This window comes from Aaosphaeria arxii, assembly GCF_010015735.1.
Source record: "Aaosphaeria arxii CBS 175.79 unplaced genomic scaffold BU24scaffold_14, whole genome shotgun sequence".
NCBI lineage: Eukaryota > Fungi > Ascomycota > Dothideomycetes > Pleosporales > Aaosphaeria > Aaosphaeria arxii.
The window spans coordinates 267,249-287,441 of record NW_022983487.1 but is presented as its reverse complement, the minus strand read 5'-3'; the positions used below and the strand labels follow the sequence as shown (position 1 = coordinate 287,441).

At 49.4% G+C, this 20,193-nt stretch overlaps 5 protein-coding genes across 5 annotated transcripts; 3 read left to right on the top strand and 2 right to left on the bottom strand.

The window, feature by feature from the left end:
- Positions 1-12: 12 nt before the first annotated feature.
- On the bottom strand, positions 13-1,274 carry BU24DRAFT_468211 (uncharacterized protein; the record flags this gene model as incomplete). Its single annotated transcript, XM_033532501.1, has 7 exons — positions 13-142; positions 199-380; positions 446-548; positions 609-767; positions 823-960; positions 1,016-1,112; positions 1,175-1,274. The coding sequence occupies 7 exons, from the start codon at positions 1,272-1,274 to the stop codon at positions 13-15; spliced, it is 909 nt and encodes a 302-aa protein (XP_033377569.1).
- Positions 1,275-1,890: 616 nt separating this feature from the next.
- BU24DRAFT_474144 (amidase) lies at positions 1,891-3,728 on the bottom strand (the record flags this gene model as incomplete). Its single annotated transcript, XM_033532830.1, has 4 exons — positions 3,427-3,728; positions 2,512-3,366; positions 2,080-2,446; positions 1,891-2,015 (listed from the first exon to the last, which is right to left on the bottom strand). Exons 1-4 carry the CDS (start codon positions 3,703-3,705, stop codon positions 1,891-1,893), a joined length of 1,626 nt encoding a protein of 541 aa, XP_033377568.1. The 5' UTR covers positions 3,706-3,728.
- Positions 3,729-4,320: 592 nt separating this feature from the next.
- Positions 4,321-5,736, top strand: BU24DRAFT_358846 (uncharacterized protein; the record flags this gene model as incomplete). The annotated part of the gene is made up of 1 exon (XM_033524013.1): positions 4,321-5,736. One exon carries the CDS (start codon positions 4,321-4,323, stop codon positions 5,734-5,736), a length of 1,416 nt encoding a protein of 471 aa, XP_033377567.1.
- Positions 5,737-13,855: 8,119 nt separating this feature from the next.
- Positions 13,856-14,453, top strand: BU24DRAFT_85255 (uncharacterized protein). Its single transcript, XM_033534710.1, has one exon. It carries the CDS (start codon positions 13,960-13,962, stop codon positions 14,263-14,265), a length of 306 nt encoding a protein of 101 aa, XP_033377566.1. The 5' UTR covers positions 13,856-13,959; the 3' UTR covers positions 14,266-14,453.
- Positions 14,454-16,298: 1,845 nt separating this feature from the next.
- BU24DRAFT_85252 (cyclin) lies at positions 16,299-18,050 on the top strand. The gene has a single exon (XM_033534709.1). The coding sequence runs from the start codon at positions 16,751-16,753 to the stop codon at positions 17,843-17,845; it is 1,095 nt and encodes a 364-aa protein (XP_033377565.1). The 5' UTR covers positions 16,299-16,750; the 3' UTR covers positions 17,846-18,050.
- The last annotated feature ends 2,143 nt before the right edge of the window (positions 18,051-20,193 follow it).

Sequence of the window (20,193 nt, the reverse complement as noted above, 5' to 3'; positions counted from 1 at the left end):
ATCTCAGCCAGACTAGAAGGCACCGTCCGTAGTACGTAGTGTATCTAGATGCGCCTGGAAAACTCCCTCCAGTCTCTGCCCCTCCGAGTCGGCAACTGCCTCAAACGACACTTTACTCTCAATCGGATGGTAAGGGAAAGGCCTATGCGCATACTTAATCACCACGTCATCTTCAAACCATTCGCATTTGAAACCTACCCGTACTCCGGCACAAAAGTGAGGACCGTTTCCTCCTTTCCAGAATCTGCTGCAGCCCTAGCGCTGATAACGCGCTTCCAAGTCCGTTCGAAAAACTCCCTTTCAGTCGTGAAAGAGGGATTGGTCGGATCTGAACACTGTGATGACTGGATCGACCCGATTCTCGCGTGGATGTGATACACCTACAGCGAGCAATTCTTGTCAGTCGACGTGTTAGTTCATAGCTTCAGATCAATCCTCGGCCTACATGTGGAATAGCTCGTTCCATGAGCTCCTTATCCTCCTCTCCAAGGTCGAGGATGCGCTCGCAGACGAGCACCCAGTGTGAGAAATCGCCCGTAATGCGAAGGCTATCGATAGATATCAACCCACGTTCTCCACATCTAAGGGCGAGGTGAGGGGTTACTTACTTGGGGACAGCTTCGAGTACGGAAGCAGTGGTGTACGGGTTGAATAGCGACCGATTTCTATGTGTTTCGTGGCAGACTTTCCCGGTCATGCCAAGCTCGTCATCGGTTTCCAATGTTCCTTTGAAGAACTCGATGGATTGGTCCACGGTCCAATAATCGCTTTCGAGAAGCTGTTAACCGATTGAATGTAAGCCTTTCAGGGTGTGAAACTCACGCTCCGGATTGAGCGTTGATCATTATGGGATTCAACACTGCTGCTCGAATGAGCTGTTCTCGGTATCTTTTAAGATGCAATGTAGGTATCAAGCCTGTTGGCCGTGGTCCTGTGTATCTCGGCCAGGATGAGAATATCCTGAGATTGCGTCAGCACCATGATCAAATCGCCGATACAAGGGGATATTTCAGACAATGCGCTGATCTGCAGACCACTCTCTTCACAAAGAGATTTGAATAGTCTTAGGTCTGAATCTTGAAGTATGACTTCCATGTTCACTTCCACTCCGGCTGGGACATAAGTTGTCAGCATTTACTTGCTAAACACGCGCAGTAGCAGCAGCCTTGCATACCATATCCATGGGCTTTCAACTTCGGAAGCAAAGGTTTCCAATCTTCGAGGTTCGGTCCTGGCTCGATACCCCATAGTGATCGGAATCTCTGCAATCTCATCTTGCCGTGCGTTCGTATAAGCGATTGATACAGATGACCAACCTGCAATGCTTTCCTATCTTATCGCTACGAAGTACTCGAATAGAGGATTTTCTGTCCCATTTGGCATCTTTATGTATCCTTTATGTAGGTTGCTGTGTACTCGGCACCAAGCCTTTACGTCGTCCACATACATCCGTCTATAGCCATGTGGGGTGCAGACAGTCGTTTTACAGCTAAATGACCCACAACACCCCGTTCAACTGGGGACACCAATCAATGCACTTGGAAACATCCACCAATAATACCATTAGACAGTTCGAGGAATGCATCCATTGTGACGTACGAGCAAGGCACAATCATCAAAGCATTCAAGTCCACAGTCATTTTGGTGCCAGTGTCGCCCATACGAACGTCTTTCCTTTTCCAATCAACTAGCGTAACAAGCCTACTATTTTGGGAAGTCACTTGTTGCTAAAGGCACTGTTGTATGATTGCATGGAAAGTACAAGTCCTTGATAGGTATACAATAATTCTCACGATTATATACCAGTCCTGACACGTTGACTTGTGCTCGCGCTAGGCTCCAGAAGAGGGTAATGGTGTTCTTTGGACTGCCTTCCTTGAGAACAGCTGTTCACGCTTTGCCATTGATGATTGAATCCACCAAAGCGGCGGTATGAGTCAACTTCTCGTCTGCATGATGGTATCCGACCAGTTGAATGCATATCGGGGCATCTTTGTAATCTTCAGGTCCAGTGTCTGATGGAGCGAAGAACGGGTAAGTTAGTCATTTACAGTACGAGGCATCTTGGTGGGTACATACAGAGACTATACAAGCGAGCATCCTCAGCGCCATATTTGGCATTACTGATGTCGTCGGCAAGATCGGATTTGCACACTGTATCGACAGGAATCACGACTGCTGGATAGTCGAGGTAGTTCCAAAGGCCGGTGTATGTTGCCGAGGTCCATTGATCGTGAGGCAGAGCTGTGTGTGGTGCTGGAGGCATCAATATCGCATCTAGGTTCTTTCCGTGGAAGAGCTGTTGAAATTGTCGTGCTGCGGCTTGACGGCGCACATTGAGATCAAAGAAGCCACGCAGGTCAGTACCTGGCATGGAGAGAAGCCCAATAGCCTTGAGGGAGGGTATCTCTGGTTCGCCGGTACGATCAAATAGCTCATAGTAATGCTTTAGAAAATCGCTGTCTCAGCTGTAGTTCGATCTGGTGAAGAGGGGGTTGCTCTGGGACTTACTTGGCCTCCTAATAGTGTGAAGTACTTGATGGTGTCGCTATAGATCTCTTGGATGCTGGGAAGAGTGATCGGAACCACCTTAATGTTTTCGGACTGTTGGAGGAGCTCAGCAGCCATGTTCAGGCCACGCCGAACCGGCGGCGACGGAGTATAGATGCCTTCATCCAGCACGAGACCAATCCTGACTTTTTGGGTGGGCCTCAAGTTCGTCCAAGGCACTGATACCGCAGCACTGTCATATTTCCAAGTCTCCATCTGCATGATCGTTTTCAGGAACAGTGCTGCATCTCGAATCGATGTGACTAGGGGTCCTGCTGTCGAACGTACACCATCCGTTCCCGGGACCGTCAGATCTCTCACGCCGCTGTGTGGTACAATTCCCACACTTGGTCTGAAGCCATAAAGCCTGTTACAGACCGCAGGGATACGAATGCTTCCAGCAATGTCTGTACCAACACCGACAATGCTTCCTCGGAGGGCGAGAAGAGCACCCTCGCCACCCGTACTTCCGCCAGCCGTTAAGCTTGTATTGCGAGGATTCAATGTTCTGCCGAATACGTTATTGTCGGTGTCTCCACTCATGATTATCTGAGGAAGGTTTGTTTTGCAATAGAGAACAGCGCCCAGATCGACCAGCATTGCTGCCATACCGCTATGTTCCTCTGCTGGTTCATTGACAAAACATGCCAGTCCGGTCGATGTGTCGTGTCCTGACACCTGGAAGCTATCCTTAAGCGATATGGGAAGACCATGGAAAGGTCGAAGGTCTTTGTCGGTATTCAATTGTCGCTCCCGGTCAAGCTCGCGGGCCCGCTGAATGGCTTCGTCGAAAAAGATCTCCGTCAAACAGTTGGTCTAATGAAAGTAGTTAGCATAGTAAGACGTTGATTTAAATACTGAAATAGGTGTAAAAACCAGCTGATGAGCTACAGCAGCCCTCTTGCAAAAGGCCACTGTGACTTGTTCTGCAGACCATTCGCCGGCTTTGAGCTTGTCGAGTAATGCAGTAGCATCGAAGTTGGAAGTGATGTTACACTCTTCGTTACTCAAGACTCCACAGGTCAATGGTACATCCATTAAGTTTGCAGTTCCAAGGTAGCTATCGGGAAGAAGCCATTCTTTCGGGATCCTACTCTGCTGTTGAAGCTTCTTCTCGGCAGATATGACTCGGTAGTCTTTTATAGATTCTGTCATATTGAGATCTAGGATATGTCAATATATAGCTGCAATAATCTGCGATCTCTGATGCGGCAGAATATGCCATCTTTATAGCAGAAGGTTTGCATCATAAATCCTATCAAAGCACCAAGTGAATGTTGTGATGCTGAACATCCAATCAAAAGCGTTAAGAGAAACCCTCCGGCTCCGGCTCCGGTTCAGGTTCAGGTTCAGGTTCCGGCTCTGGTCCTCTTCGCATACAGAGTACAGGCTAACTACCGTCAACAACTTGTTCCACAAACTCTAGTCTGAGTCAGATCATATCTCATCCATTTTGCAATAATTATTGTTGTAGGACCTTCCAAGACCTTCCAAGACGACTGTTCGCGATCAATTAACTATTTGGATGTAGAACTGTATCGGGCCGAATTCGCCAAGAGAAGCCTAGCTCCGTGGCCAACCTTTTACCCATCTCAAGGCATCCGAATTTCATCTGTCAACTCACCCCTTAACATGTACGATCGTCTATAGTGGCATTCACGCCTACGCGAGTGGTATGACGGGGCATCGATAATCCATCACGGTACCTTGACCACCTTCTTTGTATCTCCCACTGAAGTTCGAGGATCAGTCTGGTTCCTCGACGTCCAAATGGCCGTAACGACAGCCCGGGCCGCCGCCCAAGTGGCCAGAAGTGCATGCGACCGATGCTACCAGCTCAAAGAACGCTGTAAGCGTGCTTCAATCACATCGTCATGTGAAAGGTGCGAAAGACTGGAACAGGTCTGTTTGACTGTCCGCCCAATACTTCCGACAGGCCGCCGAAAGAAACGATGTGGACATGCAGTCACCCAAGTCAAACCGAGCCGTTCTATCAGTACTATAGATACCCTCCGCCATGTCAGCTCATGGTTGAGAGAGAACACCGATCTAAGCCCGGACGAGAAGGAGTTGATGATGTTTCTACTGCGTGATTCCCCACCTCTGCAGTATTCTGTTGTCGGTCCCCGCCATGCGGATGCAGAACAGGAGTCATTTGCCAGCCAATTGCCAAGTTCCTGGCCTGTACTCAAAGATGCGTATCTGGCCTATGCTGGTGTTTTGAAATTACTTGCTCAAGGCAGCACGACAGAGATCGACGAGAATTCCATCATCCGCCATACCACTGCCGCCATGATAGCGTTGCGCCAACTTCCCATTACCAATTCTAATGATGCAAAGCTGTGCCTACAACTAGGCTTTGCGTTAGCATTCTCCGTCTACGCAATAGTTGGTGTTGGCGTATCGGACATTTGCCAATACTGTCTAAGTATCACGAGGTCATTTACCGAAGATGGCACGATAGACCCAGGAACGGAGTCTCGAATAAGTTTTCTCGTTCTTCTGGAGACTACGGAGTGTCTAGTTCGCCGCCAAAAGCCAACTTTGAGGCTTCAGCCGCGAGCCCCAGGAAGTGTGGATCGCCATCTAGGGCTTTGTCTCCCTTTGCTCCCATATTATCATGATCTCTGTGTCATCAGTTACTCGCTCGTGAACGGCACTGATTTGAACTGTACGGGCTTGCTTCAGAAACAGCTCAGCGAGATCCAAGGCCAAGTAGACAAATGGCAACCGTCTCATCCAGAAGGCTTCCTCCATCAATACAGTACGGCTGAAGTCATCCATTTACTCGCACAAGCTAAGGTCTATCGACTGGCGGCCCTCCTGATGATTCACCGCCTACAATACCTTTTCGGGCAGAAGGACAGCCAAGCAGACATTTGGTCACGCGAGATCATGATGGAGCTGGATCTGGCCCGACGCATATCCAACCAACCGGCTCGATTCGTCACTGTACCATTCATCATTGCTGCAATCGAAACGCGAGACGCCACCGAACGGGAGAAGGTGAACCAAAACGTGGACTTATACGTTGATCAGTTCACGCCAGTGGTGCAAAAGGCGACAAAGACGTTTCTGTGGCGAGTTTGGCGCGAGCGCGACGAGCGGGTTGATTGCTCTTGGTTCGATATGATTCACAAGCCATGCGTTGCATTCGACTCCATCGTGGGTTCTTTCCTGGGATGATCTATTCAACGCTTGGGAAAAGAAGAGTGGAACACCACCAATACGAAACTTTCCTGAAATTTTGTTGCAGGGTTTGGACGTCGGGACCTTCACTTGCTATGCTCAGCATGGTTTTAATAATCGAAACAAAGCTTGCCTATCAGCGAGTGTGATGCTGGATGTCCTGCACAGGATCAAACGGGCTCAATGTCTTTGTAAACCAATGTTCGTAATATTCGCGATGCCACTTCCATGATCCAGGAAGTAGTAAAGAAGAGAAGAGATATACACTGTAAGGCTGAGACGTAATTGCGGGCACGGAGAGATATTTACCAGAGAGTTCATGAAATGGCAGACGAGATCAAGCCATCCAGGACGGATTCAAAGTTCAAAGAACTGCTTCTCATTCTACGGATACCATATAGAAAGATGCCTATATTGGCAATTAGACTAATTACGCGATAGAGTTAATGTATGATGATCGGTCTGCAGGTTTTGGTACACAATTATTAGAAATTCTCCTTGGCTTGGTGATGTTTCATAATGCCATGTCACTTCGAAGCATGAGTATAGCATGCCAATCAAACAATTCTGATACGAAACGGATTCTATATTTAATATTGACTATGTGGACAGAGCCTTGAGCGGAATGACATTATCTGATCACCATGGCCTTCTCCTACACATCTTTTCGATGCAACCATATTCACATGCCACTCAGCATACGGCAAACCCTTCTGTAGTATCGAATCTCGCTGCGCCACGAAATCGGTTCCTTTTGCTCCCACAAACCAAACCGTCTACGCGACCGCCGCCGGACAAATTCATCCTGCGCCAGGCAGGGCGCAATTGAATCGGACATGGCGAGCACAGGCCCCATCACCATATGCTGCATGAAAATCCTATTGATATTGATACCCACGTACAGTCGCTTCAAGACCACAACAGAATGTCAGGAGCATTCTATGAGGCTGATGTATCTGGGGGCTAAACATTACTGAGCCTCCAAAGTCCTGTGGTTTCATGACTGGTTGATGTGTGATCTGCAAAGCCAGTAGGCCGATGTGAGTGACATCATTCGGCGTGGCCGAATTTGTGAGACATGATTGTGAACTAGTAGGAAAAGGATTGGAACAAGGAAGGTCAAAGGGGTGTAGATTATCAAAGAGAAGGAATTGAGCCTTGCTCAACATGACTACCTACCTTTCTAGTATAGACATCAACAAGGCGGCCTGGCCTGGTGTATACGAATGAGACAAGAACCAAGTTCGAAACTCGTTTAGAAGGTTCTTATGAATATCGTCGACTTCCTCTTCAGGAAATACCTCGTTAGTGATACCCAAGAGATACGTCACCCCCGACATACCGAGCGTAACATACTTCGACATGGCTGCCGTCTCCTCGATCAACCCTATCCCCATTCATCGTTCAGCAACCGGGCAACAACTACCGCCATCGGACGACCCGACAAACATCTACTCCCACACCACAGCCGATCGCCCGCAAGCGCAAAAACACAAATGCATGAAAGTCCGTCAGCGCCAGCGGGTGCCAACTCAATGTCCCACGTCGAATCCAGCTGACTCAAAACGCCCCACGAGAGATAAAATAAAATCTCCGCAAATTCCTCTACAAATCCTTCCAACGCTTATACCCAACCAAAACCGCGGAACGTCCTTTTTCGAATCCTTCCAACGCATCCCACTCGCTATCCTCCCATCTCACCCATCACAGAGCATGAATCTCACCGACGTATACAGTCTAGCCCGTTCTTACCTCATTCAGCGACCGACCTTCTAAACCCGTACGGCGGGGCGTAAATGGTACAACTAGTTGGTCACCTCGATTGTAATGTCCATCATACGAGTACAGTTCGATAATAGTGGACATACTTGGTCTTTCTCGTCTTATGTACGTATATTTCCTTGCCGCCGGTCGGACAGTTAAAAACTGCACGGACGCCTCTTTATTCATGCAATCGATGCAAGTATGGCTTCTTCTATTCGTGGCCGTTGCGTCGGTTGCGATGGGACGGGTGGTGCATTGACGGACACGTCGAATGATTCGCGCAGCGCGGAAGTCCGACCGTACTGGCCGCGTTGTGGAACCGAGACGTCTGCAGAGAGTGACATCTGACATCTAATTTCCACTCTTTTGATATCTACATATTGCTTATCGTTTTTGTTTTCGTCTGCAGTGTGACAAGAGTACACGCTAGGGAATCGGGTTAGCTATTGCAGCGTGGAAGAGCGTGAGGGGTAAATGTATTAGAATATGTATCGGGGTTCAGCGAGAACAAACGACTGAACGTCGGATTTATTTTCGATGCGATCTGTGTCTTCGGATACACAAAAGTATAGGGAAATTGGGTGTTGAAAACTGCGGATCAGATGCGTGTAAGGTAATTTTTAAAAAAAAAAAAATGCGATTTATTGCGCTGGCAATTTTTCATGGTTTTTGAGATGTTTTATTTCATATTTGTAGTGTAAGTAGTTGCGGATACGTACAGGACAATCTAGGGATTCAAGTTAACCCCCAATAGACAACAGCAAAAGATTAGACATAGTTACTGCATACCTAGATATGTACACATAAATCGTAAATTGTGTGAAAGAGTTGAACGATATCGGTGAAGTCTGTTCACATCAAGTTTACGTTGGACACTGCTCAACCCTGATGTCCCAAATTTCTCTCGCAGTTGCGCAACATCTTCTCTAACTCGAATCCGGAGATCCCATTCCCGTGGATAGAACGAACCCTTGCTTCCAATTTTTCTTTTTCCATCTTATATCCGTCTATCGATCTATCTACCCACGCATTCCAATTCCCCCATCTGGGCTCTCACATTCCAACGGCCGTCGAGCCAGACCCACCACGCCCCCACCACATGCAATCCATTCCGAAGATCCACGACCTGCGCCGCACCGACAAACCAATGGATTCGATCAAGTAATAGGCAATTCCTCGTATACTCTTCGGGAGCAGCAAGAGTGAAGTGTTGCTTACCCCATCATGACCCTTCGTCCGTCGCGTCAAGCCTTCGAAGGAAGCCTCTACCATCCCTCGCTCCCTCGCTTCCACACGGAGGGAGCACGGGTCTTCAAATCTACCTGCCCATCTAATATCGGAAACAAATAAAAGAGAGAGAGAAATGACATCTTTTGGACACCGTCCCGAACCCCCGGGTCCGCCGTGGCTCGAGCAATCCGTGTCCTCCAAAACGGTCGGATGAATTTGCGAATGGAGTTACCGCCTAGAAAGATAGGCAGTGACCGATGCTTGGACTTGATTTACTAGACTACTTGGTTGTTTACTAATTACTCTATCCAGTATCTACGGATGTAGATACATGTTGGATATGGGACGCTACGGAATTTTCTTCGTATAATAATCATCTTTCAATTAATCTTGTGTGGGGATGGGTACACTTTTCTTCCCGTCCCCGCAGCGAGAACGTTGTGAATGTGTAGATTGATAGTGACTGCGTCCCTAGCCTAGACCCAAAGGTGGTAATTCGCGCTTTGCGGATCCCTGCATTTTCGTCGACCTTTGACGAGCTGGCGGGGTTATGTCGCTTGAGGATCGCATGCAGGAAAAGAAAGTAGTGAGGTGGGACGTCTGGTCTATGATTCTGGATTGATCGATTACGGGCGAGATCGCTTTCTTGGTTCTGAGAATTTTCTCTTCTTCTTATCATCGTCTTTTACATAGAGCGAAATCGGATGATTAGATAGATCGTCACAAACATTCGTCTAGAAGCGACAATGGAAGGAAAATGACAAGATGTTTCTACTACACCCGTATCCGGAGACCAAGATTTTCGAACCAAAAACAATTCCTATCAATGAATTCCCTTTCTCTGATATGATAATTCTCGCTTTCAATCCGTTCACATCTGGATGCGCTTCTTCTCTTCACGATGAGAACAGCATTCACCCCAATCCTCCATTCATGCACGCAACGACGGTAAGCATTGCGATTGGCCGCCGAAGTCCGAAGAACAATGCGCTAGGTCGAGTAGACACGCGGGGATGGTCAGTTATACGAGTCGTAGCCAAGACACCTGCACATTCATACTATTTCGGGGCCAAACGATTTCTTGATTGTGGATATTGGGGAAGAACCGGAAGAAGAGTAAGTAATGTGTGGAGGACTCGTTCCCACTTGTCAGCGTTGGGATGGGCCTTATTTTCTTGGAATTGATTCTTTGAATTAATCTATTTGGGAGTTGGTGATGGGGAATGAATATGGTTTTGTGGAACGTAAACTATGGAGGGTTTTGCGAAGTGATGAATGGGAGGAGAGGTGCATTAGGGTTGGTAGATCCCGATCGGCGGTGGTACTCCACTCCCATCACTTCGTATGGAGATAGACCTTCAATCTGGACGGAAGCTTTTCGTTCGAAGGAGAGGGTGACTGATGTTGCGAGCTTTGAGGACATCCCAGCACTGCGGCTTTCGCTCGTCCACGAAAGAACAATTTAGGAAAGAGACTGCGGATTTGCTAGTAATTCTTTGCGTTACACGTTCTCGGTATAGCCATTAAAAGCAGGTATAATATCTTCATTCTACACAGATAGGTATGTAGGAAGGAAACAAACAATACGGACAGATAATGCCTGACGACCAAGGCAAACCATTCGCAGGACAAGGATGTAATGAAGATCTATCGATTAGATACGTATCAACACCTCATGCATCAGTCACCTCTCGCAAGGAAAGGACGTAGTCAAGCCCAATCATATATACAACTTCTTGGCGTCGAGGAATCGGGCTGATCGTAAAGTATGCACATGGTTAGGGTCACCATCAGGACCAGGATTCAGGATTATCAATATCCGTCATTGCTTCCTTCGAACGAGAGAACGTACGAAGTGGGCAGAAAGCACACTGGCATGTGATGGACGTATGGATATGATCGACTTCGCGTGTGAATCTTCGTTCTTTTCGCATGTCCGATACACGGGGAATGAAGGGAGAGGGTATTGAGAGGCGTTGCGTTGCGATTCTATCGAACCTATCGTACGAGTGGTGAGTCGTGATGGTGCATGATGATGTTCAGTGGATTTTCGGACAACTACTCGTATCGTCTCAAAGGGGAAAAGAGTAACTACTGTATGTGGTGATTGGTGCCGGACATTACAAGTTGGTTGTGAATGGAATACGCGGGGATGTCTACTTGCACCGTTGTTGCTGCTAGTTATCATATTCTTGTGTTATACTCGGCTGGACTTGATCGTCGCTCTCATAATGTGGCAACGACGAGAGAAAAAAGCAAAATCATAGAGAGAACTTGACATCCAACCATACCTCCCAGCCCAGAACAATGTAGTCGTAATGTTCAGCTCCCATCAAACATGCTGCGCCTCTGAGGGTTTCGTGGACAGCAGACCTCGGGGAAATTCCCATCGAACCAACGTTGTTCCTCTCGAGTGGGCGCTCGCCCCCCGCTCCGCCCCAATCTACAACGAAAGCAAGAAAGAAAGCTTGTCGAGCTGGTCTTGGCAACGAGCAGCAGAGCTGAATCCCTCCCTCATAGGGTAGGGCCCGCTGGTGGAGAAACCCGACTAGCTGCAGCGATCTGCAGTCTGTATGTAGGGGGAAGATGTGAACATGATTGAACATCGTTGTCCCGGGGGCCGAAAGCCGACATGGATGATTACTATGGTTGGCGAGCAAGCAAACAGGAAGAAAGGAAGAATTGTTGGCCTGATGGATTATCGCGCGGCACAGTACATGCCTTACATACCTGTATGTACGGAGAGTAACTCCAGGGCGAGTAGAGCTGGACAAAGGGGAGGCGGGGCACAGGTGCATAGGCAGGATGTTGGATATGTAGGTGGGTAGGTGGGTAGGTAGGTAGGTAGGTAGATTTGGATTGGATTGAATTCATTTTGTTTGAAGATGTGCATCTACAGTATGCTGCCGTTGACCCACAGAGTTGGGCCGGGAACAGATTATTCCGACCGTATGTCGTCGTTGAGGACAAGTATCTAGATATACATGTAGGAGGACTACACTGTATGAGCAATTTACTGTAGGTAAGCTTTGGTGGTGTGGTGGTACACTACATAGACGTATGACGGGCGCTTTGGAAGGCGGGCGGCTACAGCTAAATCGAGGATCGGAACCGTGCGTGCCGCTGCAGCACGAACATCGAAGAGGTCGATGCGCAATCAATCTTGGTACTCCGTAGATGCAATCAAATTATCTGACCTTCATTCGACCGACGAGCAGTAGAGCCTCCGACTGGCGTGTCGCTTGCTTGCCTGAAGTCGCAACATGAGGAGATTTAGATTGGCATTTCGGAGAGTCCATGCCAGGTGGACGGTTACTCGTGAGAATGGTGCAACCCCACGCAATTTGCGGCGGCGCCTCGTAGGATTTGAATCAATTCATCTTTTTACCTACACGATAGCTCACCCTAATTACCCCGTGGAGATATAGTACGGAGTAGGTAGATACAGACTCATGCGCACGGCACATGATAGTTGTAGCACACGTTTAGTACGTACGGCACGGTTCATTAGTACCGCAGAGGGAACCACGTGCGGATCGTGGGAGGCCTACTACAATATCGTTATAATGTAATACCCTTTTTCCACTAAGAGAAGGTTAAGTAGTTGTAGCGCGAACAGGTGTCGGTCAAGTGGACACATACGGCCTAACAGGTGCGGCGAATCCGAGACATCTGTAGAGACCTACCTATAGTGGATTGCAGTCGCCTGACGGGCGATGGGTGTCGTGCTGCCGACGTTGTAAAGAGTACACGATGTGAGTAAATTAAATGACCAATGTCTTGTACAATAAGTTGGTTCGACTTGTGGAGTAGGGGACTTGTCAAGATCTGGTCATGAACCGGGTTCAGATCTATATGGAAGCAGTTCGAAGGCGATGCGGCGGAGCGGAGAGTAGTAGGTAGAGTGCTAAGCATGCCAGGCCAGGCCAGGCCAGGTTCGTTCGTCAAGCATGAGGGACTGGGCGAGCACATGACCGACCCAAGTGCAACTCCAACAGCCAGTTCCCCAGTAATAGTGGCCACTCGTAGTCGTAGACTCGTAGCTGTAGTCCTAGTCGCATGCTAGGTTTAAACTGGTACTCGTAGCAATACTAAGCATCGTCTGGTGGGCTTGATCGTGGACGCTGTTTTGGTCCAGGGCAAGCCAGAGCATGGCCAGAGCAAGCCTGCAGCAGAGCCGCCGCGCGGGTGGCGTTGAAGATGCGTACCATCGTGACCTGGGGTTAATGACTGACTCAAGACAGACTGTGAGGACCGGATACGGCCTGCGACGGTATGAGATGGCGATGGAGATGTCGCCGCTGCCATTGCTGTCATTTTCATTGCAATATGTCGTCACTGTTGAAGAGTTTTATTCTTACTGTCATGTCCCCACGGTCAACGGAGATTTGCAACTCTCCGGAGAGCCGAATGTGTTAGAGGGACAATTAGTGATGAACTGCGTTGAGCTTCAAATCCGACCGTAAGTGGCGGTGCCACTCCCTCCGAGTTCCCCCATTCCCCATCAGCCACAACGCATCCGACCCATCGGTTGAGCAATAGTTGATTAGCGTTGGAGATGGCAGAACTCTGCCTCCCTTTCCTCAGTTGATCAACGGTGAACTAATTGCGAGTAATGTTACCTAGCCTACCAAGTTGACCTGGCCTGGGAAGGGTTTCCCCACAGTCAGCCTAGCACTTTCGGCCATAGCGAAGGGGGGCTCATGGGCAGAATTTAGAAATATTGGACAAGGCGGCGATGTTGCACGTATTCCACACACGCGGCCGCGATGGCGGAGGGGGAATGTGAGCAATTGGTACGGTAGCTGGGAGTTGTAAGGGCAAGGGTTACAAGGGTTACGGGGCACTCTGGGCGGCGGCGGGGGAATGATACGCGGGATCAGAATGAGGCCCCAAGGTCTACAAGGTCTACAAGGTCTACGAGAAACTACGTATGTCCTTCCCAAGACGGTCGGGCAGACGAAGCTCGTGAGGTAGAGAAAAGTCCGGATGTTCCTCGGTAGGCTGGCAGCTGGCATTTGCTGGCTGTAGACTCAGGTATACCAGGGAATACCAGGGATGGGATTGGGTGACAGACGAGCTGGGGCTGGGCTGAGCTGGGCTGGCAGATTTTTCGAGTCCCCTAATCCGGTGGCCAACCCATCTTTGTACAGATTCGTCACGCGTCATGCTGGCGAAGTCCGCAAAAGCCATTGAAATGATACGAAGGAAGGGTTCGTTGCATGAATGAACATGGAGGTCCGGTGGCAGCGGGCGATGCAGAAAAGGGTAAAGAGGGAGATTTGGAGATTACTGGAGACAGACAAGGGAAGATTAACAGGTAGATTCTTGTTCGCAATCGACTTAGTTACTCGTTACTGTGTACGTAGTCTCAGTGGAAGTCTACGAATGTGTCTGTGTGTGAGAGAGGTGCGTTACTCTCCGATGTGGTGGTGGTGGTGGTGGTGGAACATCTCTCTCCTGGGAACAATATATGGATGGGATGGCTCGCTCGTCCGCCTCGCAGTCTTGACTCTTGAGTGTCGTGGATAATTCCCATACCATTGCTTCACTTGCTTCATTTGCTTCATTGCGAATCCAGTCGTCCATTCGTTACTCATTCAGTCGTTTTCCCTATCGTCGTTCAATAATACCCACACCCGGCAGTACCCTTCCGTACGTACCTACACGTACCTACACTATAGTCACTACACCACACGCATACCATCCATCCACACCGCCTCATAACACGACCAGCCAGCCCGACCGATCACCCGTATCAACCCAATCATACCGGTCATTATTAATTGTTCTTGATCATTCTTCCTGGTGATCGACCGAACCCAGACCAGACCCTTCTCCACCGACTCTTCTACTAGTATTTGGACGGGTGGAGTAGACCATTCGCTCTAGGGCTTGTTGGTTGTATCTAGGCCACGTCCGCACCCGCGTCCAGCCACACACGATAACCTACTAGTACATACCTACAAGTGCATACATCCATCCATCCATACATACATACCAACCGGCCGGTTAGGTATTTACTGACAATTGTCCTGCGCGATTGATTGTCGGATCTCCTTCTCTGGTCCTTCGACTTCTGATAAGAAATCCATTTGCTGTTGTCGTCGTTGTCGTTGTCGTTGTCGTCGTCGTCGTCGCTCGTTTTGTTGCCTCTCATCCGCAACATACACACACGCAACCACACGTGCCGCACATACACATCCACATCCACATCCACATCCACATCCATACACACAGTCATACCTACACTATTACCAGTCCATCTACGCATCCTCAGCAACGATAGGTTGTCAGGCCGCATAGTGCAGGGCGAGTCCTATTGATCCCGTTCCGAGAATCCCACTCCGCCGAATCGCATCGCATCGCATCGCATCGCATTGCACAGTATTGCATCGCATTATTGCATTGGCATCCATCGATCCACTCGACCAAGCATTCAACTAGGGGTGCGAATCAATCAAACCAATCGATCAATCAAACGGCCAAACGATCAAACAAAATCGATCAAACAACCCACCATCCACGCATCGACCCTGCAGTGGATCTCAAACATTCAACCTGAGGTTCTTTCATCTGAAACGAAGAGAAGAACCAGCTGAAGGAAGATTGGACGACAGGCACTGTTGCTTGGAGATAGTTCCTACCTTTCATACCTTAGATCCATCTCCACCCCTGCGGCTGGGCTTGCGAAACAACTGGCGAGCAGGAAGCAGGAGAGCATTCGACTTTGACGGTTGTAGACACTTGAAACAGTGGCTTTTCTCGACCTTCTGGGGTTGATTGCTTGTGAGTGGACAGAAACGAAGAGGTGAAGCGCCGCCGTCCCGTTTCTGTTGTTTCTCTTGCCGCGACCTAAAAGCAGACCGACGAGGGTTTCGGGGGTTTGATTGGCTGTCGAGGCTTCAATCTTGCACTGATCCTAAATAACACAGCGAACACAGCATACAACGCATACAACGCATACAACACACACCTAACAATACACACACGCCTACAGGGGAAGAACCATACCCGGCATAGCCAGATTCTCAGCGAATTTAGAGTCAGAGTCAGAGGTTCTGGTTGGTAGTAATTGTTACTATACTGAGATCCTACCATCCTGCCTGCCATCCCATCCTACCCGCCTGTCCTACTACCCGCCGCCTGGTCTTACCACCCGCCTCTACTCCACTCCACCGACTCTCTACCGTCCAAGGGGTGGTTGTCGCTCAGGATATTAAGTATCATCATCCTCGCTGCGAAACAACTTCTTTTTTTCTTCACACTCTCGGTCAGTGCAGGTCTCTTCTCTTTTCTCTTCTAATTTATTCTCTCCCTATCTCTCCTCAGGCACCGCATCGTGCTAGCACTGCCCGCCTATCCTACTACTACTACTCCTACCCATCCCTTCTTCACTTGCCTTTCTGGGAAAGGTCTTGTCCACGTTCAACCCTCGTACAACGCATACACCACACTACACTACACCTCCTCTACTCTACCCTTCAATACTTCAATACTTCAAGACTTCGCTCCTTGCAGTCTGCCCCATCACCCTTCTTCACCTTTGCTGCATTTACTGCCCGTTTGCATTATTGCGCCTTCCTTCCGCCGGTCGGAATTACAATCTCATCACCACCTTAATAATTGGTCTACCTTCAAACGACCTTACCCTCACCGTTTCAACCTCGCCGCCTCCCCCTCCTACCCCAGCCCACCAGTCCAAGAGTAAAAGCCTTCCGGACTCAGCTTACACCCGCTTGAACAGACCGGTATACTCTGTTGATCCTCTGTTGATCCTCTGTCTCCGCCTCGCAGGGCTCTTCGACACCTGATCTTCCCTTTCAGGATTCGACTCTTCCTCCATCCATCCATCCATCCATCCATCAATCATCGTCGACAGGGATCCTCTCCTACACCACGCGCTCCTTTCCGAGCATCACCACCATCACCACATTAAAAAAAAATTTTATATATCCAATCCTCCCCCCCACCATTCACGGTACTTACCTAAGTCATCACACACATCACCTTCACCATGACTTACTCACCAAACCTCGCCTCGGCAAACAAGGCTGCCCTCGACAGCTTCATCCAACAGCCAGTCTCACATGACATGATCGCATACCTTGCACAGAAGGCATCACAAGTCATCCGCTGTGAAGCACCAACTTCCTCATCGTCACAACACCTCAACAAGAACCTCCCTCCCACACCGCCTGCTTCTACACCTCAGCATCCCGCCAGCTACCTCCAGGACCCTGCCCTCCCCTCCGTCGAAGCATTCATCACTTCCTTGGTCAAGAGGTCACATGTCCAGGTCCCCACCCTCATGAGCTCCCTCGTCTACCTCAGCAGGCTCCAATCTCGACTTCCTCCCGTCGCCAAGGGCATGCGTTGCACCGTCCACAGAATCTTTTTGGCCTCTCTCATCCTCGCTGCCAAGAACCTCAACGACTCCTCCCCCAAGAACAAGCACTGGGCCAGGTACAGTGCCGTCCAGGGCTACGAGAACTTCGGTTTCTCCATCACCGAGGTCAACCTCATGGAGAAGCAGCTCCTCTTCCTCTTGGACTGGGACCTTCGCATCAACGAGAACGACCTCTACTTCCACCTCGAGCACTTCCTCTCCCCCATCCGCGTCCGACAGGCCCGCCAGGCCGAGAAGCTGAGGATCGCCCAGAGGGAGCAGGAGATGCGCCAGCAGTACCAGCTCACCGCCGAGAACCTCCAGCGCTCCCGCATGGAGACCTCTTCCATCTCCTACGATGCCCCCGCCCCCAGCTATGCCTCCTATGCCCGCCACCAAAGACTTGGCTCTCTCGCCAGCGCCTCTTCGACCGGCACCTCCAGGGCACCTTCGCTCTCCCCCGGACGCAGCTCCACCGTCTCCAGCAGGGCCGAGTCACCCATCAGCTTCATGGAGGAGCCCGAAGAGGCCGTCGCCCACCGCTTCGACGTCGACTCTGGCGCCACCATCGTCCACATCAGCGCTGCGGGTCACCACCCCAAGGTGGAGCACCCTCTCCCTCTCAGCTACGAGGAGAAGCCAGCAAAGAAGGTCAAGACCTCCACCGGCGGCTTCCTCAACAGGATCGTCGGTGCCTACACCGGCAGGCCTACCGCCTACTAAGCCATCCATCCATCTTCTTATCTTTTTCTTTTGTTCAATCCGAATCTATTGGTCGACATGATACCAGGGACGCCTTAGTCCTCGCACTATTTATTCCCGAGAGAGGCATGGATAAGTGAGAATATGAAACGATGCGATGCCTACTGGATGGGAAACGTAATCATATGTGCTGGAATTGTTCTTTTTAGCATCTTTTGTCATTTTCATCTTTGGCATCTTCAACATCATCATCAAACATATTGGCATTGCGACGGCGCATCTGGGTTTCGGATATAATCTTCATCAAGCATTTACTATCTAAAAAGGGCCGGCGTGCCTTCTATCATATCGCCTGCCAAAAAATTCAAACGGCATGGCCAATCAATCAATCAATCAATCAACTTCAATCAACTCAATCGTAACTAGCTAGTATGTATGCAGCATTTGATGTCGTCCTCTCTGCACGTACCGGCACTGAAACGACACCATTAATGAAACCAGTCAATCAAATCTTACAAAGAAAAAACCCATCATCACTTGACCATCATCCTACAATCGTGCTCGTCCTACCCTCAATCCGTCCACTAATCTCCGCACCTTGCATGTCGAAGGGGGTGGGTGGATGGGTGGGCGCGTGCGTGCGTACGCGCATACTCGGCCTAGCTTCTAACGAACAAAAAGTATTGAAACATCAACCCATTGTTTTATCTATCCAACATTCCTTGTGCACATCAGGGAGAGAGAGATATCTACATAGTTCAGTCACACGCACGAACGCATGCACGCACCCCCAGGGCCCACCACTAACCGACTAACTACCACGAACCGTCAAGAAATAACGGTTGGTAGTACGAATCGTACAAACTGCTCGCTCGTTTAAACGCTCATTTTCTTGGTGCCGTGTATCTACATACTGTGTGGTGCACTACATGCGCATCAAACCATCCAACATCCCCTATGATAATCTACACATAATTGGAGGGGAAACAGGTCGAGATTGCCTTTCATGTTCCAATTACTCATTTCTATGTCCGAGTCCACGGGCATGCATATGAGCATACTGTGTAGTCATGGCCATCTGGATACATACCATAAACAACCTCCAAGTAACCATCTCAATCCCCAGCGTACAGCCTCGCGAGAGCCTCGGTCAACGGTACGGCCGAGCGGGCAGTGTAATAGTACTGATACTTACCGGTATCTAGCGTAAGTAAGTAGATACATCAAATCGATCGTGAACATCGAATTATGGCGGTGCTGTGACGTGCTGTGCTGCGAGGTGCTGCGCGCTGCCGTGAAGTTGGTGTTTCGTGGCTCAGCGAGCGGGGACATGTCATTTTGGTAGGCAGGCAGACTGGGCCGGGCTGGGTCAGGCTGGACGAGTAGCTAGGTAGCTAACTAGCACGCATGTACGGACCGGTCAAGACGGGGTAGAATCAATTCATCAATCGTGGGTTTTTTCTTCTTCTCTTCTGGTCGTGACCGGTTCTTTTGGTTCTGTTCTCATCGTGGCTGGTGGTGAGTTCGCAAGAGGGAAGAGACGGGACGGGAAGGCTGACTCGCTGGTGAGTTGGGCTGTATGAACGAACGATTGATTCATCACGCTTAGACTACCAGTCACGATGTATGAGTACGATAAGATCCCGTACATGTCTTCCTGCCTAGTTACTGTGATAAAAGTACGATTTGTACATACAGCACTGTTGGAGTTTCAAGGTACGAGATAGTAGGTTCGATGAACGTTAGTAGCGCTCCACCATCGCCTACCCTAAATCAACTTACTCCCGTATCAATCGAACCGAACCATATCGAACTAACGTACCAAACATAATTACAATCAATTCAACTTGATTAACTACTTTAATCATCTACGGACCTTGACTACCTAGTCATGTGTGTCGCCTTATGTGATTGTATTCCTCTGAAAATGACTACATGCATGTCAAGCAAGCGAGTGAGCAAGCAAGCAAGAAGACGTTTCAGCCTTATCCCCATCCAGTCCCTGCGCCGCCCCGTATCATGATATATTCCCCTCCTCCCCCTTGCTCTCCACTTCAACTTCGCTTGCCTACCCGAAATCACAATACTTACAAGTACCTACAGTAATCACTAGTCACCTCGCTCGACGGGTGAGAAATAAAGAAAAGTAAGCGTCTCGCCCGTACGCACGTATGTACTTACTTACTCTGCGTCTACGAGGTAAAAAAGACGAAGGAGAAGAGTAGAAAAGAAATTAGAGGACTGGAGGGGTGCAGCAATTCACCCGGTCAGCAGTGCCAGCAAGTAGCAAGCATGCGACGGTTCGGTTCGGTACACCGTTCGTTCGTTCGCTCGTTCGCTCGCTCGGTGGGTCGAACGGTAAGGGGGCT

What these genes read in the sequence shown, in the direction of transcription:
- BU24DRAFT_85255 (XM_033534710.1), top strand. Translation starts at nt 13,960, where the DNA reads ATGAACATGGAGGTCCGGTGGCAGCGGGCGATGCAGAAAAGGGTAAAG.
- BU24DRAFT_85252 (XM_033534709.1), top strand. Translation starts at nt 16,751, where the DNA reads ATGACTTACTCACCAAACCTCGCCTCGGCAAACAAGGCTGCCCTCGAC.